This window comes from Vulpes vulpes, chromosome 11 (genome assembly GCF_048418805.1).
Source record: "Vulpes vulpes isolate BD-2025 chromosome 11, VulVul3, whole genome shotgun sequence".
Taxonomy (NCBI): domain Eukaryota; kingdom Metazoa; phylum Chordata; class Mammalia; order Carnivora; family Canidae; genus Vulpes; species Vulpes vulpes.
Window position 1 is genome coordinate 77,874,073 of NC_132790.1, and position 19,739 is coordinate 77,893,811.

The window sequence follows — 19,739 nt, forward strand, 5'->3', positions numbered from 1 at the left end:
TCCTTTATGGGAAACTTGAGATTCTACTTTTTTTTTTTTTTTAAATCTGGGTTTTCCTGACATTTGGTACACAGCGTACAGACCAAAGGCACTAAGCCTATTGGCCCATAGGCCACTGTTTTGGGGCCCAATTCTCACTTTACAAAAGGGGCCAGAGTGACAACGCGATCTGCCTGGGGTCACATGCTGTCTGATTGGGCCCTCAGTCTTCTCACTCCATTGGACGTGGGTAGCACTAGCGCTGTCTCCCCTTCACTCACCCCCTGGGGACTTTGAGGATTAAGTCATGTGTGAGCGCATTTGTAAAGCATCTGCCCACACAGCTTAACAGGTTGCTCCTTGTATCATGTCGGCCATCCCGGCCTCAAAGAGCCCTCCTTGATGTTTTCGAAATAGGCTCATGGGTCTCTCTCTCTCTCTTTTTTTTTTTTTTTGTTTTAAGATTTTTATTTATTTATTCATAAGAGACAGAGAGGCAGAGACACAGGCAGAGGGAGAAGCAGGCTCCATGTAGGGAGCCCGACATGGGGACTCGATCCCGGGTCTCCAGGATCACACCCTGGGCTGAAGGCAGTGCTAAACTGCTGGGCCACCCATGGATCCCCTCATGGGTCTCTATGCCAGGTGGCTGTGGTGGGGGACTGTGTGCATTTACCGAGTATCTGCTGTGTGTCCAGGAACTATTAGTCGTTTTACATTTGTATTCTCCTTTATTCCTTCTAACTGCCCTCCCTGTGAGATGGAAAGTAAACCATTTAATTGGTGATAAAAATGATTAATAAAGAAGTTAGCTGATTAGGGGCCTCACAGTGGTTTGGAAGGGATTGAATCCATCTCTCTGATTAAAAAAAAAAAAAAATCCCGGGCTTCAGACAACATCCTATCGTCCTACATATTGGAAATTAAGTCTACTAGAAGCTCAGTGGGGCTTTGCTAGTCCCTGGGCCACCCTGTGCACCCATGCCACTTTCTCTGGAGGACACTTTCTCTGCTGTTGACTTTAGAAGCTGTAGCAGGTGACGTGGGCCTGGCCAGATAGAAGAGAAGGCAGAGGAGAAGATGATATAGGACTGGGGAAAGGACCAAGGCCAGTGTCAGAAGTAGGATGGGGCACAAGAGCTGAGAAACTCCCATATGAGGCAAAGGCAGTAACTTCATATGCTGGGGTGCTGGTGTCATTTTCAAACCCATGTGGGAAGCCCTGGTGCCATACGATAGAGGGAAATGAACTAGCAGTGAACAGAGCCTCCTTCATCCCTGTGCGCCGTCCCATTGGGCCAGGAGGCCCCTGCGCTTTGACGTTTAGAGATTTCCGATAGTTACGTGTGAGGCAGGCCCTCTGCAGCCAGTGGAGCGCACACGTGTTTTACCAGCAGGGTGGCTGCTGGGTCTCTAGGGGCAGCCCCACAGTTGATGTTCACATGCTGTTCCTTCTTTGAGGATCCATTTCCCCTCTCAAATGCTGCCCCGCTTCTCTTCCCCCTGGGTGGCTGTGTCAGGCACATGCTGAAGGGAAAAGGAGTAGACAGAGGAGTGTGGGGTCTATGAAGTACTATCCCAACCCTCCAATAGGTCTTCCTAGACGTTGGACTAAATGGCTTCTTTTAAATTTTATTTCCTCCTCGTGAAGTCCATGGATCTGGGTTTGACTTTCACAGAGTGGCGAAGCCTAGAACGGCCCACCTGTTCCTTCTCTCCAAACTCTTATTGGGGCCCAGGTTGCTCGAGCTGTCTCCAGCTTGGGTGGCCACCCTTATCTCTTGCCATTCTCCACATTCCAGACTTCTAGCTTTGCTTATGTTTTTTGGAAATCGCATGCCTCTCCCTCCGCCCCTGCCTCTGCTGAATATGGCTCCTCTGCCTGCTTGGGTCTCCTATCTCCTTTCTCTCCTTTTTTTTTAGAGATTTTGTTTGTTTATTCATGAGAGACAGAGACAGAGAGGCAGAGACACAGGCAGGGGGAGAAGCAGGCTCCATAGCGGGAGCCCGATGTGGGACTCGATCCTGGGACTCTAGGATCACGACCTGAGTGGAAGGCAGATGCCCAAACGCTGAGCCAGCCAGGGATCCCTCTCTCTCTCCTCCTAAGTGACGTGACATTCGTGTTCCTGGGTTCTGTGTAGATGTTATCCCTCTGGGTGTTTTCCATGAGTCTCCCTCTCACTACCCCCTCCCACCTTACCTGGACTGGTGAGGTTCTCTGCTGCTGGGTTCCATGGCACCTGTACCATTCTCATCCTGGCATAGACTTTTCTGGAATGGGCTATGATGCCTGTCTTACCCACCAGAGTGGAAGTTTCTTGGAGGCAGGCACCAAGCCCGAGGTCCAGCACAGGGTCTGGCACGTGGGAAGTTTCCACTCAGTGTTTAATGTGGGTTACATCATGTAGTTGAGGACTCCATGGAGGTGTGGAGAATGGGGCCATATTATGAACTGAAGCTGCCAGGGCTGGCTGGACTGGACATCTTCCCCTGAAGACCTGGACAGAGATTTAAAATCAAACCTGAGGGGCACATGGGTGGTTCAGATTAAGCACCTACCTTCGGCTCAGATCATGATCCCAGGGACCTGGGATTGAGCCCTGCGGTGGGCTCCTTGCTCAGCGGGGACTCTGCTTCTCCCTCTCCTTCTACCACTCCCCCACTTGTGCTCTCTCGAGTACTCTTGTTCTCTTTCTCTATGTCAAATACATAAATAAATAATTTTTTAAAAAAGATTTTACTTATTCATTCATGAGAGACAAAGAGAGGGGCAGAGACACAGGCAGAGGGAGAAGCAGGCTCCATGCAGGGAGCCTGATGTGGGACTTGATCCTGGGTCTCCGGGATTATGCCCTGGGCCGAAGGCAGGCCCTCAACTGCTGAGCCACCCAGGGATGCCCCTATAAATAAATAAATCTTAAAAAAAAAAACCAAAAAAAACCTAAAAACTTGAGTTGTCCACCTTCATGAAGTAGTCACAAGCCACACTTATTTTTAAAATCCCAATATATTTAATTAAAATTAAATAAATTAGAAACACATTCCTTCAGTCTCCTTAGCCTATTTCAAATGCTCAATAGCCAAGTGTGGCTAGTGGCTACTGTGCTGGACAATGCAAGTGATAGAACATTTCCAGTATCACAGATTGTCTTAGACAATCTGCTCTGGACACTGTCTTGTAAAAGTATTAGTTTTGAGGCCCGTAGGTTGGGTGAAGGCCCTCTTTGGTGCTTTTGGTTAGGGAAAGGGGATTTTTGGTTAGGGAAGGGGGATTTTCACGGATCCCTTTGTAAGCCCGAACTGTTTCTTTGTTTTCTCCTGGCTGCAGGATGCTCGTCAGAAGTTCCGCTCTGTTCTGGTTGAAGCAACCGTCAAACTGGACGAACTGGTGAAGAAAATTGGCAAAGCTGTGGAGGACTCGAAGCCCTACTGGGAGGCGCGGAGGGTGGCGAGGCAGGTAAGGTACCTCTGCACACCGTCTCCCCTGACTCTGCCTGCTGCCCCAAAGCAGGTTTGGGATACACCTACTGATGTCCATGTCCCCTGCTGAAGGGTAGAAGTGTGAGTCCCCTGGGATGCAGAACGACCGCAACTTTGTGAACAGCTGCATTTGAAGACTGCTTCTTATTTTTTCCCTCCCCCCACAAGCTGCTCCATTCCAGCTCTTGATGCTATTAATAGAGTGTGGGTGCTGGCATTTGGATGACCCTGTGAGTGGGTGCCACCTGATTGCCGAATTGGTGCCCAGATCCACGCCCTGGACAGCTGGGCCATCTGGTGCGGCATGGGACCTAGTTCTGGTTTCACAGTGTGTCTTCCTTTGTCACCACGGATGTGCTGTGGTGTGCTGCCTGTGTCCCCTCCCAGCCTCTGTTGGCCAGGCCCCATGAATAGAGGAGGCAAAGAGCCTCCAACACTCACCGGGCCTGGGGCAGGGGCTGTCATATACCTCCGCCCACTCTGGCTTCCCAGTCTTGTGTGCTTCAGTATGAATTGCCACCCAAAGCAGGCCTAAGCGATTAGGTCAAACATTGAGGGGTGTAGGCTGTATCCTGGTGGGTGTTTATGTGACGGAAAATGTGGTCTCTACTGGTAAGAAAGTGTGAGTGACAGGTATTTGAGCACCTACTGTGTGCGCAAGCAGGTTGTTGAGCGTGGTAGGGGAGATCACGGGAGGGTGAACCCTTGAGAGATGAAGCCCCAGAAATCGAGGAACATGTTCAGATCATACCCATTTAGGGTCAGGGACCAGGAGTTGGACGTTCTTCCCCTTTGCCCTGCCTCCAAGCAACCCTCAAATTTCTCATCAGGGGATCCCATTGATGCTTTGGTGGTTCTGCTGAGATCTCAGCTTTGTTTTTGGGTTTCACACTCTGAACCCTGAGCTGAGCTTTCTGTTTGGAACCTGCCAGATCCATTGCCTTATTCCTAGATAGAATGGCTGCCTCGTCCCTGCCTCCTCCCCTGGCCAGCTAACCTGGGTTGTACAACATCTAAGTGCCAATTACTCATTGGTCTGCAACAAGCTCTGAGCAGCCACCCCCTCTTTCTACTCTTTCTTGGGGCCCCGCCCAGGCCTCTAGCTTTCCAGGGAGAGGAAGCCTTCTCAAAAGGTGCTGGCCAGTCCGCAGAAGCTCCAGAATCCTGAGGCACTGCCTCCCCAAAGTGCCCATGTCCCACCCATCTTTCAGGTGTACCCCAAGTTGGGGATGTTTTGTTGCCACCCCCTGGCCCCATGTAGCCCAGAATAGCAGCATTCTTGACCTAAAATTACAGTATGAAGGGTTTGGGTTAGGTTTGAGGAGAGATTTCCGATAATGTAATGTAAAAATTGATGAATACTGAGAAGGTCATGAAATTTCTTTTTCTGAAAGTCTTCAACACTTAAATTTATTGCCCTCTCACTCTCTTGAGCCCACAGATATTTGTTAAAATCATCCATGTGCCCATGCCATCGGATGATGAAGAGTAGCTTGTTAAATAGCCCATTGGAGTTGTGGTAGACGGCTTCCCCACCTGGTCCCTGAGCTTGGCTGTGCAGAGTTGGCCAAAGGGACCTTTGTGTTCAGGGGCCAGTGGAGGTTGGCCTGTCAGGTTCCCAGTCCCAGCTGGTAGGAGGTGTCCACCTTTGCTGTGCTCCTGTCAAATGTGCTCCTACCTCAGAGTCTGAACTTCCTGGTCCCTCTGTTTGCTATTGTCTTAACCTTAGAATTTGTGAAGTTCAGATTTCTGTTCTAATGTCACTTTATCAACAAGGATTTCCTGCGCTACCATTTATTTTATTGTTTTATTTTTTGTATAGATTTAAAAAATTTATTCATGAGAGAGACAGAGAGGCAGAGACCTAGGCAGAGGGAGAAGCAGGCTCCATGCAGGGAGCCTGATGCAGGACTCAGTCCCAGCACCCTAGGAACACAACTTGAGCCAAAGGCAGATGCTCAACCACTGAGCCACCCAGGTACCCCCATTTAAATAACTGCCACTTGCCATCTCCAGCACCCCCATCCCTCATTCCTTGGCTTGCTATTTCTCCGTAGCACTCTCTTCAGCTAATCATGATTGTTTACTTGTTTATAGTAGTGAAGCTCCAGGAGGAGTACCTGAACAAATGAGTGAACAATGAGTTGACTGGCCACCAGCAGGCCCTTAGCATTCTGAGTGTTTCCTCCATTGCCCCTTGACTCTCACGTTACTGGCTACATGGCCACATAAGCTGAGGGGTAGGAACACGGCTGGCAAATCCAGCTTTGTCTGGGTTTGGTTCATTTAAATCTCATATGCTGGGTAGGTCCCCAGTTGTCTGTGATACATCTGGGATAGATCTTCCACCACTGTCTTTTCTGTACCCAAATCCTCTGTGATGGGAAAAGAGGTAGGAGGGAGCTGGGTTGGCAGGGTCCTGCTGCTGGTCACCTGTGAATCATGGCATTGCTTCCTCTCATTCCTTCTCTTGGCCGGTGAGGACAATGATTATGACAATTACGGAATTCTGTGGGTGAGCCACTGAGTCATCAGGTCCCGTGAGATTATCCCCAGACCCTTGGGGTGACTGACTCACTGTCAGCTAGCAGAGGCCGAGATGATTGTTAAGGGAACCCCTGGCTTCTTGCAGGTGGGGCAGGAAGAAGAAGGCGGGGGGAGGCCCAGAGTGACCCCTGCCCCTCAGCCCCAAGGGACCTTGTTGGTCCATAGCCGAGGAACTGGAAGGACACTCAAAGGCTGAGGCTGGTCACGGATGTCACATTTCATCTGCGCACATGGTGGGCTGTCTGGACTCCTGCCAGGTGGCTGAGGCTGTTGTGCACCAGCATCCTCTGACCTTCCTGATGGTGAAGGGGGTGGGGTGCTCCTCGGGCGGCTGCCAAGCGGGGCTTCCTGTTTTCTTCCTCTCTCTTATCCCCAGCCCCTTCCTTTCTATATTTATGGACCCCTCGGGCTGTGGACAGCAGGGATGGTCTCTGAGAGGTGCCTTCAAAACATCTGCCTCAAGTGCGTATCTTGAGGCGTGGCGTTTGTAGAACCTCTGCATCCTCGTCTATGCGGCAGGGATGGTTTATGGGAGCAGCCTTGGCTCTCTTGTAAGGTTGTCTTTAGGTCTTAAGTGAGGTAACGTATGTTTGACAGCAGGATCCCTGCATGAGCTTAGGTTTCAGCTCGCTTAAAAAAACTTTCTTGAAAAAAAAAATTGAAAATAAACAAAGACAATAAGTCCCCATATCTTCTGTTAATATTTGAGGTATAGCTCTTTTTTTTTTTCTTTTTCTGTATAAGAGATCATCCTGTAGTGGTGGTTTTATACTGTCCAAATGCCCATGTCCATTCATCCAGAGTCCCAATGAGGAAGAGACCTTGGTTTTCCAGAAAGAGTTTAATTTACAAAGGTTTGAAATTGTTGGGCCAGTAGAAATTATATTTGCTTATCCAACATTTGCATTAACTTTATTGTTCTTGATGTCACATCAGATCAGGAATGAGACCAATCTAGTCTTGTGATCGTGAGAACCCACCCCAGATTTTGCCAAGAAGAAGTAGAACATAGCCCCCCCGCCCCCATGACTAGCTGGAGTTGGGGCAGGGAACTAGCTTTGATGGATTTGAGGGGTTTTGTCTTTGAGCTGGAGCTTGTTTGTAAGGCAGCCTTGACATAGCTGTCAGCCCTCAGTTGTGTGGTGGGTCCAGGACATCCTGACAGAGTGGAGCCATGTGACTCTGAGCCCGAATGGCTGGGTATTTCTTGCTTGCTTTGCTCCTGGGGCTCTAACTTGTCTAGCAGTGGTCCTAGGCCTGTCATTTTTAGCACTGCCACTCCGTACACTTGTTATTATTATTATTATTTTTTTTAATTTTTATTTATTATTTATGTATTATAGTCACAGAGAGAGAGAGAGAGAGAGAGAGTCAGAGACACAGGCAGAGGGAGAAGCAGGCTCCATGCACCGGGAGCCCGATGTGGGATTCGATCCCGGGTCTCCAGGATCGCGCCCTGGGCCAAAGGCAGGCGCCAAACCGCTGCGCCACCCAGGGATCCCCCACTTGTTATTATTTTTAAAGATTGATTTATGGGATGCCTCGGTGGCTCAGTGGTTGAGCATCTGCCTTCGTTCGGCTCAGGGTATGATCCTTGAGCCCCGAGATTGAGTCCCTCATTGGGCTCCCCACAGGGAAGCCTGCTTCTCCCTCTGCCTATGTCTTTGCCTCTCTCTGTGTCTCTCATAAACTCTTTAAAATATATATATTCATTTATTTATTTGAGAGAGAGCAAGAGCATGAGTGGACAGAGTGAGATCACAGGAGAAGTAGACACTCCCACTGAGTATGGAGCCTGATGTGGGGCTCTATCCCAGGACCCTGAGATCAAAACCTGAACCGAAGGCAGACGCTTAACTGACTGAGACTGCCAAACACCCACCCATACTTATTATTTTTTTAAAGAAGTGTGGTAAACTATATAGAATGAACGTTTTGCCATTTGAGCCATTTGGAAATGTGTAGTTGAGCAGCATTACGTACATTCGTATTGTGGGACTACCCCTACCGCCATCCATCTCCAGAACTTTCTCATTTTCCCAAACTGTAGCTCTTGACTCATTAGACGCCAGTGCCCCATTCCTCCTTCCCCCTTGCCCTTGGCAACCATGGTTCTACTTTCTGTCTCTATGAATAAATACCCTTCTGTGACTGGCTTATTTCACTTCGTCTAACATCTTCAGGGTTTGTCCATGTTGTAGCATGTGTTTAAAATTTCATCCGTTTTTGAGGCTGAGTAATATTCTTTTGTATGGATACACCACATTTTGTTCCATTCATTCATCAGTGAAAATTTGGGCAACTCCTATTGTTTTTTTCATGTCTGGCATGTGTCAGAAGACTTTGCACACCTGAAGAGCAACATAAATGCAAAATAAAGAAGGTTATTTGGTGCTGAAAGTTGCCTGTCTGTGTTTATGGGGCCATGTAAGTCCATGCCCTACACATATAAGCTCTTTGGGGAAGTCGGCAGGTGGGAAGATATTTGAAGCTTGTGGAGTGACTTGGCTGTCGGACTGCTGGCAAAGCCTGGCCTCTTAGGTTTGAATCCCAACTTACCATTTAATAGCTGTGGGACTTTAGTAGGTTACTTAATCTCTGTGCCTCAGTTTCTTCATCTGTAAAATGGAGTCGTGTATGTTAGCTTTTGCTGTAACACAAACCACTCCAAACTTAGTGGCCTAAAACACTTACTTGGCTCATAATTTTGCTGGGTGGTTTTTCTGATCTCAGGCTTGGCTGCCGGTTATACATGTGTAATCGGTTGGTGGGTTGCCTGGGGACTGGCTAGTCTCAGATGGCTTTATCTGTCAGGCACTTGGCTGGTGGTCAGCTAAGGCTTCCCGGGTGACTGGACCACATGAGTCTTATCCAAAGGCTAGTGAGGGCTTCTTCACATTGTGTTGGGATTCCAGGAAGAAAAAGGGCAAGCCCTCTTCAAGCCTCTGCCTACATCACATTTGTTAATGTCCTATTGGGTAGAGTCAGCCCAAATTCGAGAGGTGGGGAAAAAAGAAACTCTACTGCAAAGCACTCAAAGTATTGTAGCCATTTTTGCAACTTACTGTGGTGATTAATAAATTAGAACATGTAAAACATTTGGATCAAAGAAAAAGAATCTAAGTTATTATTCCAGATGTATTTGCTATCAAATATTGTGTCTCTATGGTGAATCTGTTGCCTTCGAAACAAAAGACCACCACGCCAGATGGATGGAAGAAACAGTCCTGTGCTGGCTGGGAGGAGATACATAAAATGTCAAGCATTTGAGAATAGGAGGATGACCCCAGGCAGCCAAGTAACTACTGAGTTGTTTGTGGGGGTAAAACATGCCAGAGGATCAAAAATGATGAGGGGGGGTGGTATCTGACTTCTTCACTAATCAGTGCTCTAAGCCCTAACAGACAATATAGTGAAGGCCTCAAAGACAGGGAGAGTCATGTTTCCCATGAGATGTAATAGGTCAAGTGCATCAGATAGTCCCTTGAATTCTTATGTTAATCATAGAGGAACAGAACATTGTAGTCTTTGTTAGAAAATTCTAGACTGTTGGTTTTGTTTGCAGAAGACCCTCTGTAAGTGGAGAAAGAGAGGGCCAGCTTCCACAAAGTTGGGACATGGACTCAAGGATATGTCAAGGATGGGTTATTACTCTCTCTACTTGTTCAGGTATTCTTTTTTCTTCTAAATTATTATTTTAAAAAATTTAATGGATATTTACTGGATTCCTGCCAGTTGTCAGGCCCTATTTTAGCCTCTTGTCAAGAACAGAACAAAAAGCCTGACTGTGGAGCTGGTATTCTGCTCTTAGTCTCACAAAAGTGTGTGTGGGGTGGGAAGTTCTGGGCAAAAGTAGAATCTTTGTTACTGATCAGATTTGAAGTGTGGAGACCGTGGATTACAGTGGGCTAGTGGATTGGAGGAGTAAAAGAGTTTCTCAAAGTATTTTCTGAGTATCTTCCCTTGGTCTGTGCTGGCCATTATGGAGCAGAAAATTTGTTCTATATCCTCCAGGAACCTCATCAACACATACAAGCAAGGTGATTGTAAGGCACGGGTGATTACAGTCCATTGTCATCATTCACGATAGTAATGTTCTCCAAGGTCACTATCAATATTGAATTAGAGAGGTATCTTTTAAAAAAATGTTATTTAAATTCAGTTGATTAACATATAGTGTATTACTGGTTTCAGAGGTAGAGGTCAGTGATTCATCAAGTGCATATAACACCCAGTGCTCATTATATCATGTGCCCTTTAATGTCCATCACCCAGTCACCCCATTCCCCCACCCTTCTCCCCTCCAGCAACCCTCAGTTTGTTTCCTATGATTAAGAGTCTCTTATGGTTTGCCTCCTTCTCTGATTTCATCTTGTTTTTTCTTTTCTTCCTCTATGATCCTCTGTTTTGTTTTTTAAATTCCATGTATGAGTGAGATCATATGATAATTGTCTTTCTCTAAGTGACTTATTTGGTTTAGCATAATACCCTGTAGTTCATCCATGTTGTTGCAAGTGGAAAGATTTCATTTTTTTGATGGCTGAGTGATAGTCCATGGATATATATACCACATCTTCTTTATCCATTCATCTTTGATGGACATCTGGGCTCTTTCCATAGTTTGGCTATTGTAGACATTGCTGCTATAAACCGTGGGGTGCAGATGTCCCTCTGGATCACTACCTTTGTATCTTTGGGGTAAATACCTAGCAGTGCAATTACTGAGTCATAGGGCAGGTTTATTTTCAACTTTTTGAGGAAACTCCATACTGTTTTCCAGAGTGGCTGCATCAGCTTACATTCCCACCAACCAACAGTGTACGATGGTTCCCCTTTCTCCACATCCTCACCAACATCTGTCACTTCCTGACTTGTTCATTTAGTCATTCTGACTGGTGTGAGGTGGTATCTCAACATGGTTTTGATTTGTATTTCCCTGATGCCGAGTAATGTGGAACTTTTTTTTTTTTTTTTTAAATGTATCTGTTGGCCATTTGTGTGTTGTCTTTGGAGAAATGTCTTCTGCCCATTTCTTGAGTGGATTATTTTGGTATTGAATATGATAAGTTCTTTATAGATTTTGGATACTAGCCCTTTATCTGATATATAATTTGCATGTATCTTCTCCCATTCTTTCAGTTGTCTTTTGGTTTTGTTGACTGTTTCCTTTGCTGTGCAGAAGCTTTTTATCTTGACGAAGTCCCCATAGTTCATTTTTGCCTTTGTCTCCCTTGCTTTCAGAGATTGTTAGATATCCTATTGAGGCATTGCTCCTAGGGGAAATAGAGAGAGGGTCAGGATTCTGAGAGCCTCTGGTCACATTTTCATCAACTGATCCATACATAACTTTCTTTCATGTATATTTGTCTTTAAAGACACTGTTTTTAGGGGCTCCTGGGTGACTCAGTTGGTTAAGTGACATATTCTTGATTTCAGATCAGGTTGTCAGGGTCGTGATGTCAGGATTTTGAGATCAAACCCCATGTCAAGCTCTGTACTCAGTGTGGAGCCTGCTTGAGATTCTCTCTCCCTCTCTCCACTGTGGGTGCTCACGTGTACGCTCTCTCTCTCTCTCAAATCTTTAAAATATACAAAGACAGCTTATTTTAATATCTAGTTCTTATAGTAACTACATACAGTACTTCCTGATCATAAAACACCTAAGGAGGGTCGAACATTTTCCTGACCTTGGGTGACATGATAATAAGTGTACTTGGCTTTTTAGCATCACACAGTGTTGCCCACCATGCTTTTTTAGTTGGTCATGATCTCGCATGCGTTGGTACCAAATGGAGTCCACAGATTTAGCCACTTTTTTGCAGCTTCCTCATGCACTATGGACTTGACTTTAGCACTTACTGGAGCAGCCTCTTGTAGGGATCTGCAAATTTCCTCTTCTGTTTTCTACATGTACCCTATTGTTGGTTCATTAACATTAAACTCGTGGCCAACAGCACCGTGACTCATGCTTGAATGAAGGTTATGTAAAACTCGTATTTTTTCTGTAAGGCACATCATAGCTGCCTTGCACTTAGAACACTAGCCAGCACTTCAGCACTAGGCTTGGGGTCCAATTTAAACAGTTGAATTAATCAAAACACAAAAATGTGAGAAATGCACTAAGTAGACAGGGCTGGACAGTTGTTTATAATAGGAGAGCTGCAACAAGAAGGCGGGATATTGCCTTGTTAGGCTTCAGCTGGGAATGTGCATGTTGAGTGACTGAATTGTTTTGCTACTCTGCATCCAGATCCTGGAAGTGCTATAAATATTGACTTAGGGGTTTGAATGAATTTTAGAGAGTAGGCAAATTTGCAAATATGGAATCCGTGAATAATGAGAATCATTTGTACTCACCCAATGGGGAGGCTCATTTGTTAGAGAACCGAACCACATGGCACGGGTGTAGACATTGTGTGGAAGAAGGCGGTGGAGTGAGGTCACTTTAGGGGGTGGGAGTGTGGGGGAAGGCTAGGCAGAAAGACACACCTGAGCCTCAAAGTACAAGGGAGAGTCTGGGCAGAAAAGATGAAAGAGCCGAGTTCTGAGGTAGAAGTCAGTGTGGGCATAATCTGGGTAAGTGTGTCAGCCTGAGGGCTGTGGAAAGGGAGTCTCATGAGCACTGAAGGACCAGTTGAGGAAGGAATGGTGGCAGCTGAAGGAGTACCTGACAGCCTCAGCCTGGCCTCCAGATTGGGTTAAACTGCAGAGCAGCCACCGTGGGCTTTTATGTGGGGAGTTATGTTGACATGGTGATCAAACCTCAATGCTAAATATTAAGTCTTACATTAATAGTGACACCAGCTTTTGAGATCCTACTATATGTTAGGCACCATGTGTACTGCGCTATGTGTGTGTGGGGTCATTTATCTTTCCCATTTGTTCCATAGATGCTGAAACTGGTGTTAGAGCCCAGGGGACTTTGGCCTTTGCATAAACCCTTCTGGTATCGTGGCTTAGGCCAAAAGAATAGGAAGAGAAGCTTTAACAGACTTAGTGCTTGACCAGTGGTCAAGAATGAGTCACAGGGAACTCCAAGGTTTTGACCTGAATAGCCTGAATGCCATGAGGAAGTGGGCAGTGGGGACCCAGCTTTGGGAGAGGTGGTGAGTTCACCCTCCTGAATGTTAAAGCTGTGATGGGAATGGCCGTGGTGGGAATGTCACAGGCGAGGACAGGTTGGAGGTGAGGAGCTGGGAGTCATTATGGAGGTGACAGTTCCCTAGGAGCGTGTGTGTGGAGAGAACAGAGTCAGATTCAGGATGGAGGGAAGGAGGGGGAGAAGAGGGAAATTTTAGCGCACTCTGTGTACCAGGTACTTTTCTCTAAATGCTTTACATGCAGGAGGGAGGTATTTTTTTTTAAAGTTCTGCAGAGCTGGAAACTGAAGTTTAAGGAAATGGATTTATTCAAGTCTCCACCCCCCCCCCCCCGCCATGTCCTTATGTATTGAGGATCTATGAGGTCCCCAGGCCTGTAGTGGTAGGTCCCTTAGGTCAGTTCTCTCTTGTCGGCCCAGCAGACTTGAAGGTGGTGTTATTGGTGTGTCCTACGGAGGGAGTCAGGAGGGGAAGCTCCAGGAGGCGAAGTGGCATCCCAGATCACCCACCTTGTGAGGAGATGACCGGAGATGTGAACCCACATCTCCCTGGTTCTGGCTGCCGCCCAGTCCTCGACACTTCTGAGGCGTTTCATGACTATTGCAAAGCCTGACCTGCACACTGACACATCTTAAGGGGACAGGTTCCAGCAATAACTGCCGTGGAAGGTTGAAAGGAAGACGTAGAGCTCCTCTGTGCAGTTTCCCTGCCTCTTCTGCCCTGGGGTAACCGTGAGGCACTTGTTCCAAGCCATGTGGGGCCCTTTGAAACTCCTTCCCCTTGTGGCATGCCCTCCTCCTCCTCCTGGCACCCGAGTACAATTTCTTTGGGTCTTCCTTCTTCCCGGTCACTTTCATTTCTGTGGGGCCACTGGCTGGCCTGCTGGCAGCTCTCACGGGGGCTGCGGGTGAGGAGGTCTGGGTCAGTGACGTCCTTCCCCAGGGCCCTGATCATGTTCCTGCCGGGTGGCCCCAGGCTGGTTCCCGGGAAGCTCGTCATCCCTGCTGTCCGCATTAAGGGCAGGCGGTGAGTGATGGGGCACCTGTCCCCGAGCAGAGCCCCTGGTGATTTACAGCCGCAGCGCCAGGGGAGAATGGACTGTTAACTCTCCCCTGCCTGGAAGACTGCATCCTGCCTCGCAGTCCTGCTGGGAGGTTCTGGCGAAGAAGCAGCTGCATTTTGGAAGCCTAGATGCTTGATCCAGGATGGGATCCGTGTGGGTAGGGGGGCTTTGGCAGCTTCTGACCCAGGTCAGAGGCTCCTGACATGGGGGAGGCCTCGAGGGTCAAGTCAGAAGGGCTCAGTCGCTGCAGCCTCTGCACCCCCTGCTTGGCTGGCTCTGCAGTATGCATCCTCTGCTGGGGCTGGAGCAGGAGAATTGCTAAGCTGTTTTTCTTCTGGTGGTGCAATGGGCCTCTTGCTTTGACCCTTTCCTCCCTTGCCAGCAGTGGGGGGACTGGTTGCAACAGGGCGTCAGCCAAGCAGTATGAAGCTGGAGGCATTACCTACCCTGTTACCTTGTAAGTTGGAAGATTGTCAGGGGCGGTTTCCTGTCCCTCGTCCCCTTTGCCTTTTACTGGGGCACGGCTGATGGCCAGTAAGTGCCGCTTGGTGGGCCACATGCTGCCTGGAGCCAGCAGAGGTGGTTTGTCACTGCAGTTTGGCAGTTAGTGGGGCATGTGGAGTTTTGTACTGTATCTGAAACCATGAGGCTCCTGGGATATTCTTCTTTTCTCTCCTTCGGTCTTTGATAAACTTATTGTGTTATTAAGGATCTTCCCTTCCTCCCCACTCCCTGTAAACCGCCAGCCCTCCCTGGAAGGAGTGGCAGGGTGACCGATAGCTCAAGAAAATCAGAGCATGGGATGTTTTTTTGCCACGAGCTTTGTCAACACAGGTAGGCATCTTTATGCTGTCAGGTAACAAGGTTTGGTCCCGGACAGATGCTGAGGTTCTTCTTGAGCACTTCTTCGGCTTGCCTTGTGTTGCCTTGGGGATCCACCCTCTGCCCACCCTGCTTTCCTTCTCTACTCTCCCGGTGGCCTCGCCCTCCGCTGCCCTCCCAATGTGACTTCTTCTCTCCCTCTCCCGTGAAAATCTCCCCTGAAGAATCAGAAGGCCTCACTCACACTAAGAAGTGGATGCGTGAGAAGGCTTGCGTATGTGCGGACTCTGGACCTCTGCGTAGTTCTGCTTTAGAAACCCTCTCCTACCTTGGGATGCTTTGCTTCCTGTTGTGGGACTGTGGATTCCAGCTCCGTGTTCGTGGCACAGCAGGGGCTTCTCGACGTGTGTGCAGAGGAATCCACCACACCCATTCCCAAGAGGGACGAGCAGGTGGTAGGCAGGGGTGTTCGCATCTGTGTGATGGGATGTCCTTGGGGAGTGTCAGGCAGAGGTAGGGGCCACACATGATTTGAATACAGGATGATCGGTGAAATTTGAATTTCAGGTATTTTTTTTTAATTTAAAAAAATTATTTTATTTATTCATGAGAGACACAGAGGCAGAAACATAGGCAGAGAGAGAAGCAGGCTCCATGCAGGGAGCCCGATGTGGGACTCAATCCTGGGACTCCAGGATCATGCCCTGGGCCAAAGGCAGGCGCTCAACCGCTGAGCAACCCGGGCATCCCAGATACTTTTTTTTTTTTTTTAAAGGATAATCCTGTCACGTGAAATTTGGGACTTTGAAACTAAAAAAGTTATTGGGACTTTGAAACTAAAAAAGTTATTGTGTACCTGAAATTCAAATTTGACTGGCAGTCCTATATTTTTATTTGCTAAATCTAGCAGGCCTACAAAGGAGGGGAGCTGTGTTGAGTCATCAGCCAGATGGATAAAGTTGTTTTGGAGTCAGCCGCCCCCTCTCAGGTTCCTGAATTCATAACATGTGTTGCTATGGAGGGAAGGATTCTGATGCCTGTTGTGTGCCATTCCTTAGCCTGTAGCCTTGGGAAGGTACCAGTGAATGAATGAATGAAGGAGTATTCAGTACAATCTAGAGTATTCACCATCTCACACTATAGTTCTACACTTCTAAGCCTAGGGTTTCCAGGAAGAAATGGGCTTTCTCTTTCTTTCTTTTCTTGCTTTCTGATTTTGTTTGTTTATTTTAGAGGGCATGCGAGCAGGGGAAGAGCAGAGCGGGAGGTAGAGGAAGGGGAAAGAATCTCAAGCAGACTCTGAGCTGAGTGTGGAGCTTGATGCTGGGCTCGATCTCATGACCCTGAGATCACAATCTGAACCAAAACCAAGATTTGGATGCTTAGCCATCTGAGCAACCCAGGTGCCCTGAAATAAGGTTTCTAAGACAAGTGGCTAGGAGTCTATGATCACTGCCAGCCCTCAACTTTACCACCTTGATGGTTGATTGCTCATCGATCAGCTCCGGACAGAACTCTGAAGGGCTCTGTAGACCAATTCCACCAGCCAGGTCTCTTCTGAAGGATCTTCCGGAATGTGGGTCCCTCAGCCACTCTTTGCCCTGACTTATCTAGGCACTACCTGGTGTCTGCCTCCCTCAAACTTTCTCCCCTTCCTCCTGTTCTTTTTTTTTTTTTTTTTAAATTCAGTTAATATATAATTATTGGTTTCAGAGGTAAAGTTAAGTGATTCCTCAGTCTTATATAACACCCAGTGCTCATTACATCACGTGTCCTCCTTAAATGTCCATCACCCAGTTATCCCATCCCCCACCCTGCTCCCCTCTAGCAGCCCTTGGTTTGTTTCCTATGGTAAGAGTCTCTTATGGTTTGTCTCCCTCTCTGATTTCGTCTTTTTTTTTTTTTTTCCTCTCCTATGATCCTGTTTTGTTTCTTAAATTCCACATGAATGAGATCATATGGTAATTATCTTTCTTTGATTGATTGATTTTAATAAATAATACCCTCTAGTTCCATCCACATCACAATGGCAAGATTTTTTTTTTTGATGGCTGAGTTGTATTCCGTTGCATATAGACACCATATTTTCATAATCCAGTCATTTGTTGATGGACATCATGGCTCCTTCCACATTTTGGCTATTGTGGACATGGCTGCTATAAACATTGGGGTGCAGGTGCCCCTCCTGATCACTACATTTGTATCTTTGGAGTAAACACCCAGTAGTGCAATTGCTAGGTCGTATCCCTTTCCCTCCATTCTTGAGTATCTTTATTAGTTACTTTGATTATTTATTCATGTTTGTTTATTCACTTTTTAATTTCAGACTTTCCCAGGCACCAGGGAACTTACATTCTCCCAGGGAAAAGACTGCCTCTTTGCTGGACTTAGGGCAATGATCAGCTATGTTTAGGAAGCCTCCCTTTGTATGCTTCATTTTGAAGAAATAGATTAAATGGAAGTAAAACAAGGATACCATTTGTTCAATTCGTTACCAGCCTCAAGCACATTTTCCAGCTCTTTGGCAAAGCACTGAAGTGCAGGGAAGATGCTGGGCCTGTTGTATTTCTAAAAGTCATGGTATGGAAGTCTCCTGAGGTTCTCTCATTCTTTGTGTTATGTCTCTTCATCCCAGGGTTAGGCCAACTAAGTGAAGGTTCTCTTTACACAGAGGAGACTAAGAGGTCTGTTTTACACTGACCTGGGCACTCAACCAAGGTGGTTGTGAAGGCATCTGTAGTGGGTTCTTGAGGAGCAGTTGAAAGGAAATCATAAGATGAAGGACTGTATTGAGTTTCTGTAGATTCCTCTTTCTGGCCTCATCCCAACACCTAAGGCCATAAGAAAATATACAGATAAAGTTCTGTAGCCTGAATTCTGAAATTTGCATTGCCTTCTGCACAAAATAACAACCTCCTCTTATATCAGCCAGGAATTGCATTTGGTTGCAAGTGACTGAGGGCCCAAAAAACTGGCTTGCACACAGTAGGATACCTTCTCTCACCTGGAAGAAGACCTGAAGTAGGCAATCTAGGTTGGTGCTGTGACTCCATCTGAGACTCAGTGACCTATGTATTGCTCAATCCTATGAATCCCAGCCTCAAAGCCACCTCATGGTCCAAGATAGCTCCAGGAGCTCCAGCCATCACATCTGCATTTCAGAGCAAAAGGGATAAAAGAGGAACAGGGAAGGGACATATGCCCCTTCTGTTTTAAAGAGTCTGATTGGAATTCTCAGACAATACTCTGCTTCCATTTCATTGCTGGAACCTAGTCACATAGTCGTGGGTAGTTGCACGGGTGGCTTGGCTTAGAGTGTTTTTTGTTGTTTTTTTTTTTGTTTGTTTTGTTTTTTTTAGCCAGCAGGGTTGTTTCTAAGGATGGAGGGGAAGGGTAGATAATGGGAGGCAGCTAACTAATGGTGCTATGTCTGGGCTGTGGTTTACCTATCTTCTAGAAAGGCTCTGGGTTGGAAAGAATTAAAGGTGGGCAGGTGTGACCCACAGAGGAGGCCAAGGACTCCTGGGAGTAGGGAAATGCAGTAAACCCTGTTTCTCTCTGCTATGTCATTTCCCTCCCTTTATGGTGTGTAGAGAAACTTCCTGTCCTTTATATTGGGTCAGAGACCCATGAGGACATCGTAGCTCCCACGAAGGTGTCATTGTGTGTATGTGTTTTGTCAAGTCACAGAATCCATTCATAGTTTCTTTTAACAAATGCTGATTAAATGACTCATTTCCCATTGCCACCTCTCTGGTAGAAGCCTTGACGTTTGGCTTAGAAGACTGAAATAGCCTTTCCCTTGGTATTCCTGCCTTCTGGTGCCCCTCCCCCACCCATCTCCACTGCCTCCCAACCGAATCTTGTTAGACTTAGTTCTGCTGGTAGTTCTCCAAAAACTTTAGTGCATGCGATAGTTAATTTTATGTGTCAGCTTGGCTGGGTCACACAGTGACCAGGTAAACATTATCCTGAATATTTCTATGAGGACGTTTATTAGATTTAGATTTAAACTGATAGATTTGAGTAAAGCAGATTGTCCTCCATAATATGGGTGGGCTTCATCCAATCAGTCAAAGGCCTGAATGGAACAAAAGAGTGACCACCTCCAAACAAGAGTGAATCTTTTTTTTTTTTTTTTAAGATTTATTTATTTGAGTGAGAGTGAGTGGGGCAAAGGGCAGAGGGAGAGAGAAAATCTCAAGCAGACTCCACGCTGAGCATGGAACCTGATGTGGGGCTTGATCTCATAACCCTGAGATCATGACCTGAGCTGAAACCAAGAGCTGATGCTCAACTGACTGAGCCACCTGGGTGCTTCCGAGAGAGAATTCTGTAGCAGATGGCCTTTGGATTTGAAGTTTTGCCTGTTCTCAGAGTCTTGAGCCTGCAGAGCTTGGACTTGTCAGCCACCATAATTACATGAGCTGATTACTTAAAATAAATCTTTCTCTGTAAACAGACCTTGGAGATTGTGCAGGTTTGGTTCCAAACCACTGCAATAAAGTGAATGTCATAATAAAGCAAGTCAAATGAATTTTTTAATTTCCCACTGCCTGTAAAAACTGTTTACATTAAATGTGCAATTGCATGATGTTTAAAAAAAGTACATGTTGTAATTTAAAAAATGTCTTATTGCTAAAAAAAAAAAAAAGTGTAACTATCATCGGAGCTTTTAGTGAGTTGTAATGTTTTTGCTCGTTGAGGGTTTGCCTCGATGCTGATGGCTGCTGACTGATCGGGGT

General features: G+C 46.7%; 1 protein-coding gene across 8 annotated transcripts in view; it reads left to right on the top strand.

The window, feature by feature from the left end:
• Positions 1 to 19,739, top strand: part of SH3BP5 (SH3 domain binding protein 5) — a 111,285-nt gene that overhangs the window by 59,965 nt on the left and 31,581 nt on the right. For all 8 annotated transcript variants that reach the window (XM_072726819.1, XM_072726818.1, XM_072726822.1 and 5 more), the window contains one exon: positions 3,311 to 3,439. Coding sequence is in view for 2 of the 8 variants with exons in the window: in XM_026015509.2 (XP_025871294.1) it covers positions 3,311 to 3,439 (129 nt within the window). In the remaining 6 variants the exon portion in view is untranslated. The remainder of the gene's footprint in view (positions 1 to 3,310; positions 3,440 to 19,739) is intronic.